Source organism: Elephas maximus, chromosome 3 (assembly GCF_024166365.1).
Source record: "Elephas maximus indicus isolate mEleMax1 chromosome 3, mEleMax1 primary haplotype, whole genome shotgun sequence".
Taxonomy (NCBI): Eukaryota; Metazoa; Chordata; class Mammalia; order Proboscidea; family Elephantidae; genus Elephas; species Elephas maximus.
The window spans coordinates 193914361-193936621 of NC_064821.1; the positions used below are offsets into that span (position 1 = coordinate 193914361).

At 55.6% G+C, this 22261-nt stretch overlaps 1 protein-coding gene across 1 annotated transcript; it reads left to right on the forward strand.

The window, feature by feature from the left end:
* Nucleotides 1–1461: 1461 nt before the first annotated feature.
* Nucleotides 1462–21154, forward strand: LMNA (lamin A/C). Its single transcript, XM_049880761.1, has 12 exons — nt 1462–2058; nt 13888–14044; nt 15359–15484; nt 15762–15932; nt 16139–16264; nt 17064–17284; nt 17374–17596; nt 18019–18126; nt 18225–18344; nt 18748–18837; nt 19587–19856; nt 20158–21154. Exons 1-12 carry the CDS (start codon nt 1703–1705, stop codon nt 20182–20184), a joined length of 1995 nt encoding a protein of 664 aa, XP_049736718.1. The 5' UTR covers nt 1462–1702; the 3' UTR covers nt 20185–21154.
* The last annotated feature ends 1107 nt before the right edge of the window (nt 21155–22261 follow it).

The following is a 22261-nucleotide window of genomic DNA, read 5'->3' on the forward strand; positions in this document are numbered from 1 at the left end:
AGGAGGCTGGTCAGAGGGTCCTTGGTGAGGCCCAAGGCTCCAAGGCCAGGAAGTCTGGGGTCCTGGGTGCTCCTGTCATGTAAGAGTCCTGGTTCCCTCCCCAGAGCCAGCTGCAAATCAAACCTGGCCAAGAGGAGTGTAGTGAGGGAGTGCTGGCCTTTGTAGCCAGTGAGGCTGTGGGTTCTTGGCTATCCCTAACCCCCTCCTTTCTGGCTGGAACTGGGATGAAGACCCAACATTGGCTGCCCACGCCCTGGCCCTGCTCCCCCTTTTAGGCCCCTCTGGGAACCACAAAAATCTGGGACCTGGTGTCCTGGCAACATGATGAGCGCACGCACAGCTCTGGTATCTGTTTTAAATTATCCATTAAAATAAGTACAGTTCTGGAAAAAAATAAGTACAGTCCTGGAGTTGGCTGGGTGGGGTGAGGAGCAGAAAGGGACTGAAAGGGGGAGAAACCTAGGCATCCTATTTTCCAACTGCTTGGGACCAAAGGAAGGGGGCAGGAGATGGGGGGTGCAGATGCCTGGGTCCTATTCTTGGCCTTCTCTGGGAAACTGGGCTTGGGTGTAAGACCCAACACTTGGTTTCGAAGGGAATAAATTCAGACAGAAGATAGGAGAAAACCCAAAAAACCCATTGCTGTCCAGTCGATTCTGATTCATAGCGACCCTATACGACAGAGTAGAACTGCCCCATAGGGTTTCCAAGGCTGTAATCTTTATGAAAGCAGACTGCCACATCTTTCTCCCAGAGCCGCTGGTAGGTTCGAACTACCAACCTTTCCGTTAGCAATGGAGCTCTTGTGCCATCAGAGCTCCTTGAAGATGGGGTAAAGGGACCCCCAATTCCTGATTCTACCCCAAGACTGAGGGGGTAAAGGAACTCAGGACCCAGAACTTCGCTGTCCCCCGGGGGAACCCCGGCATTCTTTCTCCACCCCACCCCTGGCATGCCGAGATGCAGCTTTGAATGGGCTGCCCACGTGCGGAGGGGGAGTAGGGGTGACTCACTGTTACTACGGGGAGGGAAGGGGGGGAGAGGGAAGGGGGAGCCTGTGGTGGAAGCAGGGTGAGTCACCCTGCTAGCCACCAGCCTCCTCCCTCCCCCCACTTTCCTGTAGCCCAGCCTGCCCGCCTGGACCCCTCCCTTTGCTTTACAACTGGTTCCCCCTTCCCCCTGCCCTTTGCCCACCCACTCTCATCCCTTGGCTCTGCCCTCTACCCCAGAAGGCAGAGGGAGTCGGGGAAAGCTTGGAGCTAGGAGGACTGAGTAGGCAGGAACCAAGACGCAGGAGCTTCAGCGAAGTCCTAGGCAGAAGGCAGTGCGCGGGAGAGGGTGGGGCCCGTCTCCGCCCCCGTCCCCCAGGTCCTCTCAGCTCTTCGCCGATCCCACCCGGCCCCTGTGGGTATGTGACGGCCCCTTTAAGAACAGTGGCCACTCCTCCTTTTCCATAGACCTATTAGAGCCTTTGCCCCGGCGTCAGTGACTCAGAGAGTTCGCGGGAGCACTGCATCTGCACTAGCCAACCCGGATCCCGAAGTCCGACAGCGCCCGGCCCAGATCACCACGCCTGCCAGGAGCAAGCCCAGAGCCAACCGGCCGGCGCGCTCCGACCCCGAGCAGTCTCTGTCCTTCAGCCCGAGCCCCGCGCCCTTCTCGGGACCCCTGCCCCTAGGGCAGCGCTGCCATCCTGCCGGCCATGGAGACTCCGTCCCAACGGCGCGCCACCCGCAGTGGGGCGCAGGCCAGCTCCACCCCGCTGTCGCCCACTCGCATTACCCGGCTGCAGGAGAAGGAAGACCTTCAGGAGCTCAATGATCGCCTGGCGGTATACATCGACCGTGTGCGCTCACTGGAGACGGAGAACGCAGGGCTGCGCCTTCGCATCACCGAGTCCGAGGAGGTGGTCAGCCGCGAGGTGTCCGGCATCAAGGCCGCCTATGAGGCCGAGCTTGGAGATGCCCGCAAGACCCTCGACTCGGTGGCCAAGGAGCGCGCCCGCCTGCAGCTGGAGCTGAGCAAAGTGCGAGAGGAGTTTAAGGAGCTCAAAGCGCGGTGAGTGCGCCCAGGTGGCAGCTTGCCGGGCCCGGAGCAGAGAGGGCAGGCGGAGCGGCGCCCTTGCCGGGCTACAGGAAGGGAGCGAGAGTGCTTTGGGAGGCTGATAAGTTTGCCATATAGTCTCCTCCCTCCCCGGAACTGCCCCAGGCGAGGGACTGGCGGTGCCAAGGAGAATAGTTGTCATAGGACAGAGAGGGAAGGGGTCTCTGGGAGAGGGTGGGAAATACAAGGAACAGTGGGAGCATCCGGGCCAAATAGGGGCTCGTGGCAGGCGGCATTCCGTTAGGGTGGGGTTTGCCTGCCATTTGGAGCCTGGGGGAGAAGCTTGGTCAAAGCAGAACTGGCCCTGCTAGGTATGAAAAATCTAGGCACCCAGGGCACACTGGAGTGGGTGAGAGGGCCCTATTAGAACTTTCTTGGCAGCCTTGGCACTATGCCAGATTTGGGCAAGCTGGCTCTGAGCACGTGATGCACACTAAGACAGAACTCCCAGGCTGGCAGATGTCCAGTGGTGCTGGAGAGAGGTCACAAGGCAGGGTGACCCCCTTCTTCCCCTCCAGGGGCGTGGCAGTGGCCTCCTTGGCATGACCCTTTCCTGAATTCTTGCTAAGAGTCAGAAGCTCTTTCTTACTCCCTACATGCCTGAGACCTTTCCTGAGCTCTGACAGGCCCACCAAAGGGCTCCAGGAGTGCAGCTCCCCCGCAGCTCCCACAGCCCTTGGCCTGCTTGGCCCAGGAATGCAAGGGAGGGAGGGAGACCGAGGGCAGAGGCTCCAGGCTCAGGAAGTTGTGTTATGCCCAGGTCTGGTGGCACCCCCCCCACCTTGGTCGTCTTGCCTGGTGTCTGCAGAGGGTCAGGCCTCTATCCCTCCCTCTCCCTCCCTGTCTGAGTGAGCCACTTTCATTTTCCCAGCCAAGCCCGAGCAGTCTTTGCTCTTGGTCTGGCCCATCCTCTCAGCCGCTGACGTTTTTGATCTTTGCCTTATTAAACTGCTGGAATACAGTGACATTTTTGAAATCCAGCCGTTGGAAGCTTCAGGCCACTCCCACCTCACCCAGTCCTGCCCCACCCTACCACACCCTACTCCACTCTACCCTTTGGAAGCCTGGAAGTTTAGGCCCTCTTCTTCCAGCCCCCCAAGAATTTGGTTTCCTTCTCCCTGCTCCCCTTTCCTCTATGAAGACCCAGGCCTAGAGATCCCAGGAGGGCCTGTGGGTTTTGACCTCCCCTCTCCCTCCGCATCATTTTCTCCAAACTCCTGCTCCTTCCAGATCCCCTCTATGTATTCTATGGTTGTTCTACCCCTTCACCACCCCTGACCCTTCACTACACTCTGCTCAGAGGTATAGTGGGTGTGACCAGATCCTATCACCCTTCTAATGAGTGGAAGGAAGTTCCTTGGGGAGACATGGGTTCAACCTGTTGAAAGAGATCACTCCTATCTTTTTTCCCTACTAATATGAACAACTTAGCAGGACAAACTGGAGGCAAACAAGGTGTGTCCCTACCCGCACTGGACTGGTTGGAAGAATTAAGAGAATTAGTGCTCTAAACTAGTCCACTCAACTGCCTAGGCAGCCCCTTGCCTTCCAGATTCTTATGAAGGACATCTTTAGCAGATGTTTTTCTTGAGAAGACATTGATCTGGCCCACAGGATGAGCAGCGTCTATAGTCTCTTGCTAACTCAGCCACACCGGTCTGTCTCTTTTGCCTTCTGGTGCAGCTGTCCAGGCTTGGGACACCAGGCGGGTGTGTGTGCACGTGGGGCAGAGGCGGGGGTGGTGTGTGTACTTGTTATATTTAGCCACCTGCCTCTCTTCTCCCCCACTGATCCTGACTGGGCTTCCGGGAAAGGGGGGCGGGTGGTGCACACCTGGATCCCAGGCTGATGGGAAGTAGGGGTGAAGGGACGAAGGGGGCTTGGACTGGAGTGCCTGTCCCCTTTTATGTCTCCAGTAGGAGGAGCCAGGATTTGGTCCTCCCTTTTGCGCCTGCTGTCCTCAGGGTGGGGTGGAGAAGTGGGTAGAATGAAGAGTTTGGGAGAGGAAGAAAGGTATTGCCTCAATCCCTCCCACTGAAGCTTGGAGAGAAGGTGTTGTCTGGTTTAATGTTTAATTAGAGCTCAGAGTTCAGGGTCAGGCTTGGAGTTGGGATGCAGAGCTGCCTGTAAGACCCTGTAGCAATCCCTGGCCCAGGCTGGGTACCTTGACCACACCCAGGAGTTTGGGGCTTCCTTTTGCTGGGCTAGGTTATAAGCTTCCCGCAGAAGGCCCTCCTTCCCTCCCCCCACCCACCCAACCACACACACACACTCTTTTTACCCTGGAGCCTGAAAGATTTGGATACCCAAGTGCAGGGAGAATGGGAAGGTTGAGAGTGATAGGGAAGGCCCGTCTGGGGGTCCAGGCTGGGAGCTGGGCCCCACCCCAGGTAGGACAGCTGAGTGGATGACTCAGATGCTGCCTCCTCCTTCCTACCCTGGTGGCTTTTCAAGAGACAGGGTGGACATAGCAGATGTCTTAAAGGAGGGGATGGAGATCTGAATGTGTTAGTGTTCTATGCCCCTTCCTACTGCATCTTGGGGTCCTTTTCCTCTGGTGATGTTCTAGAATCAGGGTTCTGGACAGGCAATATGCACAAGTGGTTCTAGAGTTGAGTCCAGAGTTATGGGCTTGGGCTGTAGGGGTTGCTGGGGTTGCCAGGGTCTGTGCCTTCCCATACGGAACTGACCAAGGAAGCCTGAGTCACAAGTAGGGTGATCCCAAGCCCACAAAGCAGAAGTACCTCTTCCCCCCGGACAGGGCTCTGGTGCTTGATGACTTCCTGGATTGTCCACCTTATGCAGCCTCACTGAGAGGTGCAGGCTCTGATAGGACAAGGATAGCAAAGGCCACAGAGGTTTGTCCCATATCACACACAGCAAGTGGATAACAGGCCAGGACTTGAGCCCAGGCCTTCTGACTCCCAGCCAAGTACTCTTACCATTAAACCTCACTTCTCTAGCTTAAGGGATAGGTCAAAGGGCTCTGAGGGTGGGGGCTAGAGGCCCAGCCCCTGGGTTCTGAGCTTCACTCCTGAGGCCTGGAGTTTCTGCTCTGGGACCTGTGATGCCTCGATGCTCTGCTCTCCTGCCAGGGCCTGTTAGCACTTGATCAACAGCCCTTGCCCCAGCCTGTACCTGGAAAGACCTGTGTCCCTGCCAGATCATGCATGGTGAGATCGAGCTCTGGGAGGCTACAGGAGGCTGGGGATTCCTGTCTTGAGATTGTCTTGAGACTCGTCATGAGCATTGTCTACCCAGAACAGAAGGAGATTATACACTTTGGCAGAGACATTAGGAGAATGGGGTAGGGGCCTTTGGGTAGCCCTGGGCCCCAGCCCTCATCTGAGGGTACCTCTTGGTTTTACCTTTCCCATCTCCCTGCCCTGAAGTCCATGTTTTGATCTAAGGGAAAGAAGAAGGTACAACTAAACCTGGGGACCGAGAAGTACTTAAGGAGCCCGGGAGAAACAAAAGAAAGAAAAATTTCTCAGTAGGGTCCTGATTGCCTTCCCATGAACAATGCCCTTGGTTAGTACTTCTCCTGGCCTCCAGGAGCCTGAGATCCTGACTCAAATGAGAAGTATCCATTAACCTCACTCCCAGCCCCTCCCCCAGTGATCCAGTAGCTCAGTGTCAGGCTGAGCCAGGGACAGCTGCAGGGACAACTGGTAAGAGATGCATTCACCTACCAGCTGTACCCGCTGTTCTCTTCCTCTTCAGCCGCTTACCACCTCCAGCAGCTGCAGCAGCCAAGACCAAGCCTGGCTCAGAAGCTAGACCCAAGGGAAGTTCATCCCATTCCCACCCCTTTGGATTCCTAGTACTGAAGGTGACACAGGCTGAGCCTGGACATGTCTAGAGAGAGGGTTTTTGGAGAGGTTGTAGGGTCTCCTATCCCTTAACAAGAGCCAAGGTAATCCACCAACAAATTGCCAGGCAGGGGGGGTAGTAGAAACAGCCCTGACCCTCAGTGTTCTTAGTTCTAGACTTGATTTTGCCACTAAATTGCTGTGTGACCTTGAGCAAATCACCTCCCCTCTCTGGATTTCCCCAGCTATAAAAGAAAAGGGTTAGAGCAGAAGGTCTCCAGAGATTTCTCAGGTTCCAAAGTAGTACAATGACCCACAAAATGAGAAAACCATCTTCTAAAATGCCAAACTATTAATATGCAAATAAAATACAATTAACATGAAAATAATAGCTAATGCTACTCTCAGTAGAAGTATTTTTCCCACAAGCTGTGGAATTAAAAGTACTATCACCCTTCACTATTTCCCAAAGAAGGTTTATTAGAAATGGTTAATTGTTATGACATTAGCCTCTTGGCTTCTGCTTTTGTTGTTATTGCTAGTTGGGAATAACAATTAGTTTCCAATGCCTCCCCTTCAGGACAGAGGGAAGGGCTGTATCATGTAGCAGGAAAACAAGACAGTAGACCCAGGAATGACTCCCATCGGCCTATGTTGGGGGCAAGACTGGAGGCCCTAAGAAAGTTAGGACTGTTACCTTAGAGTTGGCCAGGTTTACGTAGACACCATGTGTCTGGAGCCAGAGGGAGATACCGGTGACCTTGAACTGCCCCTCTTCCATCCTTCCTGTACCCATACTGGCTCTCCCAACCTGAGGCTGAGCTGTGAGGGGTTTTGGCCCTTACCAGTCTCTTAAGGAAGAGGACAGAGCTTGGGAAACATGCAGGAGGCTCCCTCCTGTCCCTTTGTGGGAGAGGGAGCCGGAATCCCGCCTGCCCAAGCCAGGAATAATTCTGGCTGGGCTCCCGGGCACGGCAGGGGAGCTGAGTCACGGTACAGGACAGAATGGATGGGAGACCCTGAGCTTGTCTAGTCAGGAAAGGCAAGCCTGAGGGGTGGCCTTTTCTTGAGAACTACATTCGAGTTGCCGCAAGAGGGATGAGGATCTGTGTCTGATGGGGGGAAAAAATGCAAGGCAAACAGGAATCATGAGTCCTTTTAGGGTCAGCTCAAGGGAGCCAGAGACTCTTCTTTTCAGGGGATCCAGTTTCTGGGCATTTTTGAGAAGGCTGGTTGTGACTGCCAGGGCTCCCCCTTCCTCCCAAAGTTCTGACGCTGCCACCCTCTGCCGGCTGGGAGAGAGGCTTACATGTTCCCAGGCTGGAGCTGGAATGCAGTGGGACCAGGACTCCTAGATTCCCCACCACTACCACCACCTGCCCTCCACCCCCCGCCCCCCTGCCCTGCTTCCTTTCCTGACCTGGGGTGCGGCTCTCACCCCTTCCCAGTACTGTTAGGGTTAATTACTGTGAGCCACCAGATGGAAGGTTAATGAGTCCTAAGAAGGGACTGCTGAGTTAGCTCATGTGGGGATCCCCCTAAAGGTCCCTCCCTTTAGCCCGTGGCCTCCTTCCTTCCCTCAGGACATTCTACCTTCTTAGGCCATCCCCTCCCACCCCTCCACACCCCACCTCCCCACCTCACCCCCACTTCTTTTGGTCTGTCTCCTTGTCCCCCGCATTTTTATGACAACACAGGAATGACTTCTGGAGAGATAGGCCGGGAAGACTGAAAGTGGGTTTTGGCAGGGGACCGCACAGGGGATGGTTGATCAGAAAGCCAGCTGCCTGTTGTCCAGGACCCCAGTGCCCTGGCCTCCAGCCCCAGGCTTCTCCTGCCTCTGTACAATGCCACGTTAATACACCCAGCAGCTGTGACTCAGGCCTGGCCCCCTGCCAGGCCAAGTGCCTCTGCTCCTGGGAGTTGCATTGCATTGAGTCTGGACATGTAAACAGCTCCTATCCTCCATTTCAGCGCCAGTTCCCCCTGCCCCCCCACCCCAGCCCCTCTCTCTGCCTGGAATCAAGACTTTGCTTTGTCTGGGGGGAAGAGGGGACAGCTGGGAGCCTGGTGGCTCTGGAAGGGGATCTGAGGGGCCTTAGACCCCGGGCATGTTTGGCAGGTGTCACACCCAAGACAGGAGGAAGCAGGGCCATGCCTGCCGCGGGGTGTATATGCCTGTTTCGGAGGGTGACTGGGTGCGGTCCATACTGGGGGGCCTGCCATATTCTTTCCAGGTGAGGTGCAAGAGACATTCAGGACTTCATAGGGTGGGATTTAGGAAAGGCTCAGGTCCCTGGACCACCTGAGCCCCTCCGTTCCTCTCTTCAAATTCTCCTTTCCAGAGAGGGCTGTGGCCATGAACTCCAAAGTGGAGAAGTCTGGGGAAGAGAGGGGATTGTGGCTAAGGACCAGATATTCCAACCTTCTCACATCCTGCCCTTACCTGCAAGTGATCGCAGGCCCACAGACAAGTCAAACCAAGCAGTGGTTAATTTGGCGGGGGGGGGGGGAGGGCGGGGGGGCGGCGTCAGGCCTCAGGGTTTTGCATGCAGTTGTGGGGTGTGTGATGGCTGGTGGTAGATGTCAGTGGTAGTTTCACTAGGCTCCGATATCACACTCTGACTGGGGGGTCTCCCAGCAAGCCAGGAAGAGGGCAAGGCATCTCCCAGCTCCCTTACTGGGTCTGTCTGTGTTACTGTCTACAGCCCCTGCATGCATCTTACTGTTTTCGGGTTCTGTCCCTTCCTGCCAGGAGTGTCCTCAGGTTACCCGGTAGGCAGGCTTTTAGTGAATGAGCCCGCCCTTCCCTAGGCCTTGGTTTCTCCATCTGTAAAAGTACAGGAGTTGATCCAGGAGGAGATCCTTCTAGAAGCCTTGAGCATATGAACCTCCTAGTCTCAGGGCATCTGGGGGACATATAGAAAAAGCCCCGAGATGCTCACAACATAAGTGAAGCAATAATAAAACCGGCAGGTAAAACAAACAGTGGCCTTGGCACCAGCTAAATGCAGCTGGGAGTTGGGAGAGGACAGAGGGGATGGGGCCGGAGCAGCAGGGCAGACCCAGGGCAGGTCTCAGCTGAGGTGGGGACTGGGTTGGATTTGGATAGACGAGGGAGGGCGGAAAGGAGGATATATCGCAGTAGGAGGAGTGGCTGGAACAAAACGAGAGGAGAGGCGATACTAACGAATGTGCAGGCAGGCGTGGGGTAGCAGCAGGAGACCCCCATCACCCAACAGGAAGTCAGCCTGAGCAGAGGTCTAGACCACTGTGAGGATTAAAGTCTCCATGAGTGCAGAGACTCCTTGCTATCCACATAGGTCTGCCCAGCCTGGCCACAGGGGGCGCCCTGTCCCGTGAGCCTCAGAGATCTTTGCTTTCCTTTGCTCCCCGCTTCCTGGGGTGGCCACTCAGCATGGGGAACATGGAGGGCTGGTGAGGCAGGGCTGCCAGGGAGGCTGGGGTGGGTCTGAGGGAGCCCCTGCAGGGCTGGACCAGCTCCTCCACTCCCCGTTTATCCATTTGTACCTCCTACTCCTTATTTTTAGCCCCAGCCTAATATCTCTGCCCCTCTATGTCTCTCTATCAGCCCAAGGGAGGAAATGGGGGCCTCTCCCTCTGGGCCTAGCATGTTGCTCCCAGCAACCAGCAACCAGGCCCAAACAGGCCTGTGGCCGGCCCTGGTTTCCATATCTGGCATCAGAGCTGGACTGAGGAGGGTGACTCAGCGGGCGGGTCAGCTCTTGGCCCAGTGCCCACCCAGCCCCTTTGCTGAGCTGGGTGCCTTTCTTCCCCCAAAGCAGCCCCGAGAGTCCTGGCCTGCAGCAAGCCAGGAGCCGGGCATCTCTATCCCACCAGCCTCGGTGTTATAGATCCCCAGCCTTGGGCCACACCCACCAGCTCCCAGCTCCCGTTTCTCTTTTATTCTTTTCCTCTCTGCTATCATTCCCTCCTCCCCCCCACCTCTTCTCTCTTTCTGAGATCAGATTTGCCAGCTGTGAGAAGAGTTAGAAATAGGGTGCCCAGCCCTCCTTCCCTCACAAGGCTGCTGGGATGGAGCCACTCTTGTGCATGGAGAACCTGGCAGATGCGCGGGAAAGAGCTGGCCACTCCCACTGGCATGGCACTGGGCCTGGGGCAGGACGTGGGCAAAGCCAGAGTCTCCCCTGTGAGCACTAGAGGATTTCCCGACCCCTGCCCGGGTATTGTCTGCTGAGGCTGAGTCACCTGAGAAGCCCGTTTCCCACCCTTCCCTGCTCCCTTTGCCTGTTCCACCCTGTCCTCCTGCCAGCTGATGGGGGGAGGCAGCAGTCAGCACGTGCTCAGTTTTGCCACCGGCACGGGCAGCACCATCATCCTGAGGCTGGCTGGCATCTGCTTTGGGTCCCTGCTGGGTCTGAGGACCCTGACTAGGAAGGATCAGTGTTTGGAGCTAGTGGGCAGGCAAGGCTGTGGAGGAGGTAGGAGGGGCGCTGGGCTCTGCCACCCCCAGCCGTCTCTTGGAGAGTGCGTGCGGCTCGCTGGCCACAGGGCTTCCGAGGTTTGAGTCATAAGCCCATGGTGATAGTGGCTTCTTCCCCGCAGATGGGAGCTCCCCGAGCCTGACTAAGAAAACCGCAAAGGCCCTCGCTCTGCTTCCCTCTGCTTTGTGGTCTCCTTCATCTGCACGGTGTGTCTTGGTCCTTTAGTTACATCTCTTTCTAAGTGCTAGTCAAAACCTCAAAACGGGAAAGGAAAATAGTCCCCTTAATTTCTTAAACCTGCAAACAAGTTGCCGTCAAGTCAACTCCAGCCCGTTGTGTGTCAGACGAGAACTGTGCTCCATAGGGTTTTCAATGGTGTCTCTGGGACTCCTTTAATTTCTTAGGAGGCCATATATTATGGCATGTACTGAAGCAGTACAGTGTTGATTTCCAGCTCTGCTACTTACTAGCTGTGGGACCCTGGACATAGTCCTTTATGCCTCAGTTTCCCTATCTATGTAGTAATAGTCCTGTCTCACAGGGTAACCATGAAGATTAAGTGAGCTAACATTGTAATATTTAGGACAGTGTACATTAGACACATAATATGTTCCATTTTACAAGTGTTTCCTGCTGTCACCGCCATCATTATTCTTATTATCCCCATGACCACCAACTTCGGGGGCAGTAGGAAGTTAGACAAAAAGAAAAAGCCCTGTACTTGTCAGACTAGGAGTACTCAAGCGGTGCAAACGGTTAACACATTCGGTTGCTAACCGAAAGGCTGGAGGTTCAAATCTATCCAGAGATGCCTTGAAGTAAGGCCTGGCGACCTAATTACAAAAAATCAGCCACTGAAAATCCTCCAGAGCACAGCTCACCTCTTACTCACATGGTGTCGCCATGAGCCGGAATTGACTCCACGGCAACTATGGGTTTTTTTTTTTTTTTGGTCAGACTAAGCTCCCAGAGGACACGGACCAGGCACCTGTTTTCTCAGCATTTTATGCAGGCACTTCTTCTTTCCTCAATAAGTGTCTTCCTGGCACTCCCACGGAAAGGGTGTTATTACCAAGGAGAACTCCAGGAATTCCTCTTCTGGGTGTCTAAGGAAGCTGGGCGACAGGACTAGGCAAGAGATGCCCTTGAGACGTCTTTTGACCATCCTGTTGCTCTTCCTGCTGCTTCCAGCTCAGGCTGGCTGTCGGGGAAGCTGGATGCCACAGCATCTACCCTCTTCCTCCTCTCAGCTTCTCCATTCTCTCCGGACCTTGGGGCTTAGGAAGGCAGTGAGGTGGAAGAGGAGGAGTCCTAGATCAGCAGCCTTGTCCCTGCCGCCGGCTTGCCGTGTGACACTAGGCCATTCATCTTCCTCTTCTGCACCTCAGTTTTCTCATCTGTAAAGGGAGTGGGGTTGAGCTAAACAGACTCTAAACTCCAGTTCTCTAAATTCTCAGTGCTGAGGGCCTTCCCTGCCTCTCCGTGTGGCCAGAGCAGCCGTTTGCCTTCAGGGCGGAGAGGCCTCTTCTGGGAAGTCCCTGCCAGCCTTGGAGTCAGCCCAAGGAGCTCAGCGTCTATGTCTGCACGGCGCTTCACTTTACCAGCGATTTTCTTCATTTTTCTCTCCTCCCCCTGCAGCTGCCTCAGCTTCGGAAAAGTTCTGAAGTCATGGAAAGTTGGGGCTGTGTCCCAGCCAGGGGCTGGGCCGGATGGCAGCCAAAACCTGAGCTGGGTTTTGACTTTATTTTTAGCTTTTCTGGCTGAGCTGGAGGAGGGGAGACATCCTCCAGTTCTGGAAGGGCCTGTTTTCGCAGGCGGTGGACACTATTGCATTAAACAACTTGTTCTTAGGTGCACCCAGAGGCCTACAAGGAGCAAGCACGCAGCTGGGGGAGCTCCCTCTGGTCTTCGCAGCCTTCCTCTGCCCCTCTGGAAATGGCTCTATCCCCCTCCCAGCCCAGTGGAATCTCCTAAGCTGGGGCGGGGGGGGGCATTGTCTCTGCCTCACCCCTCCCTCGAGTGCTCCCTCAAGTCTAGCCTTGTTCTGTCCCACGTCAGTGTGAGTTGTTGGGTCTTTGGAAGCTTAGGGCTTTGGGGGTGGGAGAAAAATATTGGCAGGGCTGGGTTTCTCTTTTCCAGGATAGGATTTTTTTTTTGTCCCTGCCCATGTTTGGTTTTTCCTTTTTTCCATTTGCTGTGGTAGCTGGCGCTTAAGGACTGATGAGTTGCAGATGGCATTTGTGACTAGGCCACTGGGATCTTTCCCTTCACTCCCTGAATCTCCTGCATTCTTTCACTGTCTATTTGTAAAGGGATTATAACATCTGGAAAGTTCTTGGGTTCCTGAGAGGTTTTTAAGAACACTGGTAACCAGTTGCTGAGCAGTTGACACCCACTCACGGTGATCCTGTGTGTGTGTCAGGGTAGAAGTGTCCTTCATAGGATTTGCAATGGCTGATTTTTGGGAAGTAGATTGCCAGGCCTTTCTTTCAAGGTTCCTTTGAACAGACTCAAACCTCCAACCTTTGGGTTAGCAGCCAAGCCCGTTAACTGTTTGCACCACCCAGGGACTCCTTTTTAAGAAAATAAGACTCCTCTATTTCTCCAGTTTGCTATCCAGCAAAAATAATCAGGGGCCGAGAAAGGGGAGGGAGGTGGCAGTGGCAACCTCTGTTTCATTGGTTCTAGCTAAAGCTTTACCCAGTTTGAGGAGAGGAGGAGGCTCAAGGCTGGAGCCCAGAAGGACCTGGAGGCCTAAGAGCCACATCTGGCTCCAGATGTTGAGGCTTGTGACCAAAGGCATGCTCTCAGAGTTCTGATGAGACCCCTAGTGGGGGAGGCTGGGACCCCTCTGCTGTGCCCAGATCAGAGAACTCAGTCAGGGCCTGAGAAGGGCAAGGATCAGTACTCCACCTGGTCATCCTCATCCCAGCTCTTCCTGAGTTCTAACCAGACTTTCCTTCCCCCTAGTCTCAGGTGTGGAAAAGGGAGAGGAGAGAAGGGCCAACACCCTTGGGGCTCAAACTGGGAAGTGTTAGGGACACGGGGACCCCAGGGCTGGGAGTCTGGCTGTCTGGGTCTCCATGGGGAGGAAGGCTTGGCTGAGTGGAAGGTGGGTGGAGTCCAGGGAAGAGCCATTAAGGCCCTGTGTGGGAAGGAGCAGGAGACAAAGGTGCCCCTGTCTCTTTGGGAGGGGATGGGAGGGGAAAGAGGGAAAAGCATTCATATCATGGGATTGAGCTTTGCCCTTAGCCCTAGGCACGTTCCTGAGCCCTGAGTAATGGGAAGGGTGGAAGAGCAGGAAGGGGGTTTTTGGGGACCTTGGCAGAGGTGGGAGCCTGGCCCCAGAGGCTGCCAGATGCTAGCAGATCTAAAGCCAAGCACGCCCTCTCCTGGTATTTGGGGGAACAGCAGAGCCAGCTCCTATGGCAGCTCCTCTTTCCCCATAGAGAACCTCTCTAAGGACATGGACTCCTCCCAAACCCACTCTTCCTTCTCTTCCTTAGCAACACCAAGAAGGAGGGAGACTTGCTGGCCGCCCAGGCCCGCCTCAAGGACCTGGAAGCTCTGCTCAACTCCAAGGAGGCCGCGCTGAGCACCGCCCTCAGTGAGAAGCGCACACTGGAGGACGAACTGCGTGACCTGCGGGGACAGGTGGCCAAGGTGAGACCACCCTCCGAGGCCTGCCCGTGACCCCACCTGACCCCCCAAACACATGCACACTCACTCTTCCACCCAGCCTGCCCTCAGGAAGTGCCTAGTCTGACATGGCGTCAGAGCCATTCACCCATCCTAGCATCGTTTCGTCCATCTAGACCATCTCGTGTTCTTTGGCTGGCCACAGTATCCAGCATAGTGAATTTCAAATAACCATAGCCATTGTCATTTCCATTTAACTTTGTAATGAACTGTGCCTGGCCCCGAGTCACTCCAGTTTGACCCTCCTATAAACAGCTCCTGACCTCTCTGGAAGAAAGGAGAGGAGTTGTAGACCAGCCACAGAGGCTGTAGTCAGAGCTGATGGTTAATTGCATGTGGGATGCATATTAATAACTGTCTGGCATGTTTATGGTAGCTTTTACTTGCAAAACACTTTGCTATCTATTCTCTCTTCTAATTTTTCATTTTACAAGTTAGGGAATGGAAGCAAAGGAGCTGGATTGTTTCTAATTTCACAGCCTTTTCTGCTCAGAGCAGGGCCAGGTCTAGAACCAGCTGCCCAGCTTGTATCCTGGGCTTTCCCTGCCCAGGCCCCCACTGCAGTGCACCATGGAGAGACCGGGAGATGGCTGCAGGGTGACTACAAAATGAAGGCTGGGCCATTCTCCTCTCGCGCCTCCAGCTCCGTTCCCCCAGCCTCTCCCAGCTGTGCTGGCCAGCCTGTGCTTTCTAAAATGAAAATGTCAGCAAAGTGCTCCCCTTCTTCAGAGGTTCTATCGTGGCCAGTAAGGGCATCTTTTTATGATCCGGCCCCTGTCTGCCTGCCCTGCCACCTCTCCCAGCATTCTCCCTGCCTGCACTTTAGGCTTCAGCAGTACTGATCTTCCTGGGGGTTCCAGAACACGTGTGTGTACCCTCAGACCTCAGTACCTTTGCGCATTCTCTTCTCTGCTCCTCCCTGACCCCAGCCTACCAGGCAAGGCCCACTCACCCATCCTTCAAGTCTTAGCCTCTTGGAGGCCTTCCCAGGCTCCCCCTCCACCAGGCAAACTTTGGTTCTTTCCCTCATGTTCCCTCTATACTTTGCACAGACCTCCTTGATAGCAACTGTTATGTCATGCTAGGAAAGTGGAGGTTCTTTGGGGTGGGCAGGGGCATCTTCATTTTCTTAGCAGAGTACCCACTCAGAGGGGTTATTGTGGGTGAGTGGATGTCATGACCTCAGTGGGCATCCGAGGCCCTCACTCCCCCGGACCTGTGTCCTGTCCTGGGAAGAGCCCTTCTTCCCACCTCTGACCCCTGCCCGCTTCCTCTTAGCTCGAGGCAGCCCTGGGTGAGGCCAAGAAGCAACTTCAGGATGAGATGCTGCGGCGGGTGGATGCTGAGAACAGGCTGCAGACCCTGAAGGAGGAACTGGACTTCCAGAAAAACATCTACAGTGAGGTAGGGACCCAGCTTTACAGGCCACATTGCTGGGGCTGGGTGTGACAGACACGGGTCTTGGGATGTGGGATCAGCTGTGTGCAGAACTCACCAGCCTGAGTCCCTTGTACTAGTGGATGGGGAGTGGAGGGCAGCCAACACCCAGCTCCCAGGTTAAAGTGGGGCTGATGGTGGTCCATGGGGCTCAGGCTGGGCAGGGAGCATAGCCATCCGGGGCTCAGCTTCCAAGGAACTAGTACCGATTCTGGTTTCTGTGTCCTTGCTCCAACCCTTCCAGGAGTTACGTGAGACCAAGCGCCGCCATGAGACCCGGCTGGTGGAGATTGATAATGGGAAGCAGCGTGAGTTTGAGAGCCGGCTGGCGGATGCCCTGCAGGAGCTGCGGGCCCAGCATGAGGACCAGGTGGAACAGTACAAGAAGGAGCTGGAGAAGACCTATTCTGCCAAGGTGCTTGCTCTCCTGGTTCCCTTGCTACCTCCACCCTCAGCAGCCCTGTCCCTGCCCACACTGGGATGCTCTGTGGGGGATCGGGTGGGCAGAGGTGGGGAGCTCAGGGTGGCCCAGGACTTGAGGTTGCAGCAATGATGTGGCCCCAGAGCCCTTCCTCTGTCCCTCCCAGTCACTCCATCCTAACCTGGTGTCCTTCCCTCCAGCTGGATAATGCTAGGCAGTCAGCCGAGAGGAACAGCAACCTGGTGGGGGCTGCCCACGAGGAGCTGCAGCAGTCTCGCATCCGCATTGACAGCCTCTCGGCCCAGCTCAGCCAGCTCCAGAAGCAGGTGATGCCCCCACACCCCACCAGCCAGTATCTGGGCAGAATGTAGGGCGGGAGCCTGGAGGGGCTTGCTGAGGAGGGGAGGGTAGAGGTGAGGCACAAACATGCTCCACAGGCTGAGAGAAGGGGCCTAGGATTTGGAGTCAGACGACCTGTCTGCTGCTCCAGTACTGCCTCTTCTCTCACCTCTAGGAGATACCTCTCAGAGCCTGGTTGTCCCATTTGAAAGTAGAGACCATTCTTATCCTCCCTAACTCACAGATCTGCCATGAGACTCCAATGAGTCAAAGCATAAAGTCCTAATAAATGTGAAACGTCACTGGGTGGTGTAAATGGTTAACATGCTCAGCTGCGAACCGAAAGGTTGGAGGTTCAAGTCCACACAGAAGCACCTTGGAAGAAAGGCCTGGCAATCTACATAGGAAAAAATCAGCCACTGAAAACCCTGCAGAGCACAGTTCTACTCTGATACGTGTGGGGTTGCCAGGAGTCAGAACTGACTCGACGGCAACTAGTTTTTATAAAACATGAGGCGTTAAAAGCATCAATATTATTCCAGCGGGCTGTGCCATTTGTGACAGGAGGAAGTGGGTTTTAGCCTCAGAATGAGCAGTTTCAGTTAGACATTGGGAAGGACTGCTCGGTTGCTAGCCAAGGCCCTATTAGAACCCGTGATGGGCTCTGATGGAAGCCTGGAGATCCTGGGGAGTAGCTGGGTCTCCCCTACCACTTATGCATGCCTTTCCCTCTTCACACTCTTGGGGCCCTTGGAGCTTACCAGACCCCTGCCTCCTTCACCCCAGCTGGCAGCCAAGGAGTCGAAGCTGCGGGACCTGGAGGACTCCCTGGCCCGTGAGCGGGACACCAGCCGGCGGCTGCTGGCGGAGAAGGAGCGGGAGATGGCAGAAATGCGGGCAAGGATGCAGCAGCAGCTGGACGAATACCAGGAGCTGCTGGACATCAAGCTGGCCCTGGACATGGAGATCCATGCCTACCGCAAGCTCCTGGAAGGCGAGGAGGAGAGGTGGGCTGGGGAGCAGTCTCGGAGGTGCTAGGAGTGGCCTTGACTGCTTCTGGCCTTGACTAAGCCCTCTGCTTTGTCCCCGCAACCAGGCTACGCCTGTCCCCCAGCCCCACCTCGCAGCGCAGCCGTGGCCGCGCCTCCTCTCACTCGTCCCAGACGCAGAGTGGGGGCAGCATCACTAAGAAGCGCAAGCTGGAGGCCACCGAGAGCCGCAGCAGCTTCTCGCAGCATGCACGCACCAGCGGGCGCGTGGCCGTGGAGGAGGTGGACGAGGAGGGCAAGTTCGTGCGGCTGCGCAACAAGTCCAATGAGGTAGGCTGCCCCCAGGTCAGGGTCTGAGGGAGTACAGCTGGGTTAGGAAGAATACCTGAAAGGAACAGGGACGAAGGCTGGAGAAAGGAATATCTGCCCCCTCAGAGGGTGGGCCAGGGAGATTCATTCGTTCAGCACTCTAGTTCCAGCCTTGGCTCCATCATTTACTGGCTGGAAGACGGTGAGCAAGTTATTTAACCTCCCAGGGCATCGGTTTCCTCATCTGTAAAATGGGATAAATAATAGTTCCAAACTCTTTGAGTTGTTGGGAAGATGAAAGATAGAGCTTCAAGATAAAGCTCTTTGAGGGGGTGGAGGGCTCTGATGGTAGGCCAAGGAGGGCCTGCCTGGGCACCTGAGTAAGATAAACCCAAGAGCCTGGATGAGTCTCCCCACCTTCCTCTTCCCTCCCCTCCTGGCAGGACCAGTCCATGGGCAACTGGCAGATCAAGCGCCAAAATGGAGATGATCCCTTGCTGACCTACCGCTTCCCACCAAAGTTCACTCTGAAGGCTGGGCAGGTGGTGACGGTGAGTGGCGGGGCTGGGGACAGCCGTGGGTGGGGACATGTCGGCCTGAGGATGGGAGTGGTGGAATGAGCTCCTTTTCTCTAATCTTGCCTCCCCAGATCTGGGCTGCTGGAGCTGGGGCCACCCATAGCCCCCCTACTGATTTGGTGTGGAAGGCACAGAACACCTGGGGCTGCGGGAACAGCCTGCGCACGGCACTCATCAACTCCACTGGGGAAGTGAGTATGCTGCAGGCAGGCGGGCCTCTTGCTGGAGGAGGCTCCCCCTGGTGGCCACATCAGCCACCATCCCCCAATCTAAGGGTGCCAACTCAGGGCCACTTTCCCCTGGCTCTCTGGTACAGTCGCAGGCCCCAACCTCCTACCCAGTGGGCACACCAAAAGATGCCTCCCCCAGGATGAGCGGTGGACGTTAGACAGCGAGGATTGTTAACGGCAGAGCCATCCCCAGAGAGCTCAGTGGTGTCTCTCTCTTTGAGATAGAAACAAGTTTCTTATCTCTGACACCACGGAGGGCAGAGTAAGCAGCAGGGTGGACAAAGCGTAGACCCCAAGAAAGGTCCCCGGGGCTGCACACCCCTCCCTGGCCCTGACCTCGGGCCTGGTCCCATGTCCCTGGCAGGAGGTGGCCATGCGCAAGCTGGTGCGCTCAGTGACTGTGGTTGATGACGATGAGGATGAGGATGGAGATGACCTGCTTCATCACCACCACGTGAGTGGCAGCCGCCGCTGAGGCCGAGCCGCACTGGGGCACCCAGACAGGCCCCCCCATGCCAAAAATCTTTTCATTAAAGAATATTTTGGAACTTCACTTGCTGCCCTGGCCTTTCTTCTCTCTCCTCCCTCTACCTTGAACAGGGAACCCAGGCATCTGGGTGCCCTACTCTGGTAAGGAAGGGAGTGGGAACTTCCTGATGCCATGGAGTATTCCCATGGGAGCAGTGGACAACGGTCTGGATTTGTCTCCTGGGAAGGGGACGGGAGGACAGATGTGGGGCACCCCAGCCCTGCCTCTCTCCCCCCATTTCTGTTGTATGCGTTTCCTCTCTTGTCCCTTCCGCATCTCTGCTGCCTGCATGTCCTCTCATTTCCCCTCTTTTTCCTGCAGGAATGTTCTTTCGTTTCCACCCCCCAGCATGCCTGCTGTCCCATAAGCTTGTTCTTTCTACTTTTCCTCTTAAGCTTAGGATAGCTGGAACAGAGTCAAAGCCACACGCCTGTTCCCTTTCCCCAAGTCTTCCTGAGCTGAGCACACTTCCCTTGATACTTCCCCCATTCACTCCCTTGTGTCCTCCCAGCCCCTGGCCTCTCCAGCCCCGTTGCCCTCTTGTTCCTTGGGCACAGAACCCCCACCTCCCTGCCTGGTGGCTTGGAGCCTGCAGGAGCCCGGAGCCTGGGTGTTGGGCCTGAGCGGTCAGTCCCAGACTCGCCGTCCCGCCTGAGCCTTGTCTCCCTCTTCAGGGCTCCCACTGCAGCGGCACGGGGGACCCCGCTGAGTACAACCTGCGTTCGCGCACCGTGCTGTGCGGGACATGCGGGCAGCCTGCCGACAAGGCGTCGGCCAGCGGCTCGGGAGCCCAGGTGGGCGGATCCATCTCCTCTGGCTCTTCTGCCTCCAGTGTCACAGTCACTCGCAGCTACCGCAGTGTGGGGGGCAGTGGGGGTGGCAGCTTCGGGGACAGCCTGGTCACCCGCTCCTACCTCCTGGGCAACTCCAGTCCCCGAACTCAGGTAAGTTGCCCCCTTTGTCTCCATAACCCGCAGGCAGAAGGTTAGGATAGGGGGTCCTGTAGGGGGGACAGCCTTCTCTCCCGAAGCCCGGGGGAGTGGGAGCCTCCTCCCCTCAGCCCAAGGTCCTAGACAGCCCATTCCTGTGTCCTGCCCCTCCCGTCTGAGCCCCAGACTGGAGGGCGGGGGCAGGGCTGGAGTATGAGGGATAGGAGGAGACAGTACCCACCTTCAGGAATGAGGGAGGGATGGGACCGACCAGGCACTGCCACTCACCCCTCTTCCCTTCTCTCATCTCTCTTAGAGCGCCCAGAACTGCAGCATCATGTAACCTGGGACCTGCCAGGGCAGGGTGGGGCGGAGGCCTCCTGCTTCCTTCTCACCTTACTCCCCCCGCCGACTCTGCACCTCATGAGCGAGGGCTTGAAGCCAAAGAAAAATACCCCTTCGGTTTTTTCTTCTGTGTTTTTTTTTTTTCTTTTTTTCTAAGAGAAGTTATTTTCTACAGTGGTTTTATACTGAAGGAAAAACACAAGTGAAAAAAAAAAAAAGGCATCTAATCCGAATTTCTCTCTCCTTCCTTTTCTCTGCTCCCAGGAAATGCCATATCTGCCTTAAAACCAAAGAGGGCTTCCTCTAGGAGCCAAGGGAGAAGGGTGCTTTGACAGAATCTAGTTTTTGCTTTTCTGCCCTGGCTACTGCCCCCACCCCGGGGACCCTGTGATATGGTGCCTGAGAGGCAGGTGTGGAGCTGTCTCTGCCCAAGCTTCCTCCCAGGTGGCAGGCCCATCGCCAGGCCAGCCTCTGAAGGAGGAGAGCTGAGCCAGGCCCCTTGGGCCCAACCTCCCATTCCACTACACTTGGTGAAAGCTCCTCTGCCTGCCCCACCCCCAGCCCCACCCCTGTCCCCAGCCCCGGGGTGAGTTGATTCTCCCAGGTACCAGCTGTGCTTGCTTTTTCTGTATTTTATTTAGACAAGAGATGGGAATGAGGTGGGAGGTGGAACAAGGGTTACTTTGAATCTGCCTTCGCCCAGCTTTAGAGCCGGGGTGGGCTCTGGTCAGTCACTGAAGGTTGAGGTCAAGTGGGGTGCAGGGAGGAGGGAGAGGAAGGCCTACTGGAAAGGATGAGAGTCTGCTGGGGCCCCACCCCAGAGCAGCAAGCTGAGAAGGGGTGGAGGGAGCGTGGCAGTGGTTTTTGGCAAACACTAAGGAACCCCTCGCCTCCCTATTTCTCATCTGCACCCCTCTTCTCCCCAAATCAATACACTAGTTGTTTCTATCCCTGGCTGCTGTGTTGTCTATCTTTGTTGGTGGGCGTCATGATGTGTTCTGAGGGGCAGACACATAAATGTCCCATGGTCATCACTGCCCAGCCTCGCCCCTGCTCTAGAGGAGGCAAGAAGGGAGAAGCCTCAGAGCACTTCAGGTGCAAATTGGCGCATTCATGGGAAGAGGCTTGGAGGTAGGCATCACCGACCCACCATGTGTGTTTTTCCTATGGAAGCTCCTCAGAGAGGTAGAGCCTGAAGGAGGGCATTTCCTTCCTAACTTCCTTCATCCGAGGCATTTATTAAGCACTTTCTATATGCCAGCCCCTGAGCTAAGTGTGAATATTCAGACGTACACTATGGGTCTAGTCAGTCTGAGGGTGACGACGCCTCAGGGCCTCAAGGCAAGGACAAATGGGAAGGAAGGAGCTGGTCAGAGGGCAGCTGAGAAAACTGAGGACATATTTTGAAACCAAGCAGTTAATGTCCCTTCATGCCACACTCTGTGTTCAGTTTGGGGGATAGGGAAATGAACATGACAACATGGTCAGTGTCCTCAAAGAACTCACCATGAAGCTGGAGTCAGAAATTGTGAACTGATGCTCACAAAGGGGGTGTATCAGGCCGAGTAAGGGCCTCAGAAGGGGAGATGGCTTATAACCTGGGGGAACGAGGAGCCCAGATTGAAGGAAAGAGCCCCATACAGGAAATGAGTCATAGTAACTAACCTTTCCCTGGTCCTTTACAGTTTCCAAAGCATTTCTGCACTACTTAATTTGACCCTCACACCATCTCTGTGCCTTTTGCTCCTGCAAATGAGGGCTCAGAGTTAACTTGCCCAAGGCCACAAAGCTAGTACGTGGCAGAGACCCAAGGGTCCTAGTTGCAGACCTCTGCTCCCTCTGTGACTTCATGCTTCCCTCCAAACAAAAAACATTTGATGATAAAAATTTATGTTCCTTGGAGCCCAGCAGTTGAGACTGCAAAAGTCAGTGAGGGAAAGAGCATTTCAGAGAGTGTGGGAAAATAAGATTGGTAAAAGCAAAATTAATGAGAGGAGAAGGGCCTCGGGTCATACCGGGAACCCTTGATCCGCCCCCACCCCCACCCCCACCCACCACGCACCGTGGGCCGGGGC

Excerpts from the sequence above, each read along its gene's own strand:
- LMNA (XM_049880761.1), top strand. The coding sequence starts at position 1,703 with ATGGAGACTCCGTCCCAACGGCGCGCCACCCGCAGTGGGGCGCAGGCC. Across the intron at positions 15,485-15,761 it reads AGAAAAACATCTACAGTGAG|GAGTTACGTGAGACCAAGCG; the intron begins GTAGGGACCCAG and ends CAACCCTTCCAG. Across the intron at positions 17,597-18,018 it reads TGCGCAACAAGTCCAATGAG|GACCAGTCCATGGGCAACTG; the intron begins GTAGGCTGCCCC and ends CCCTCCTGGCAG.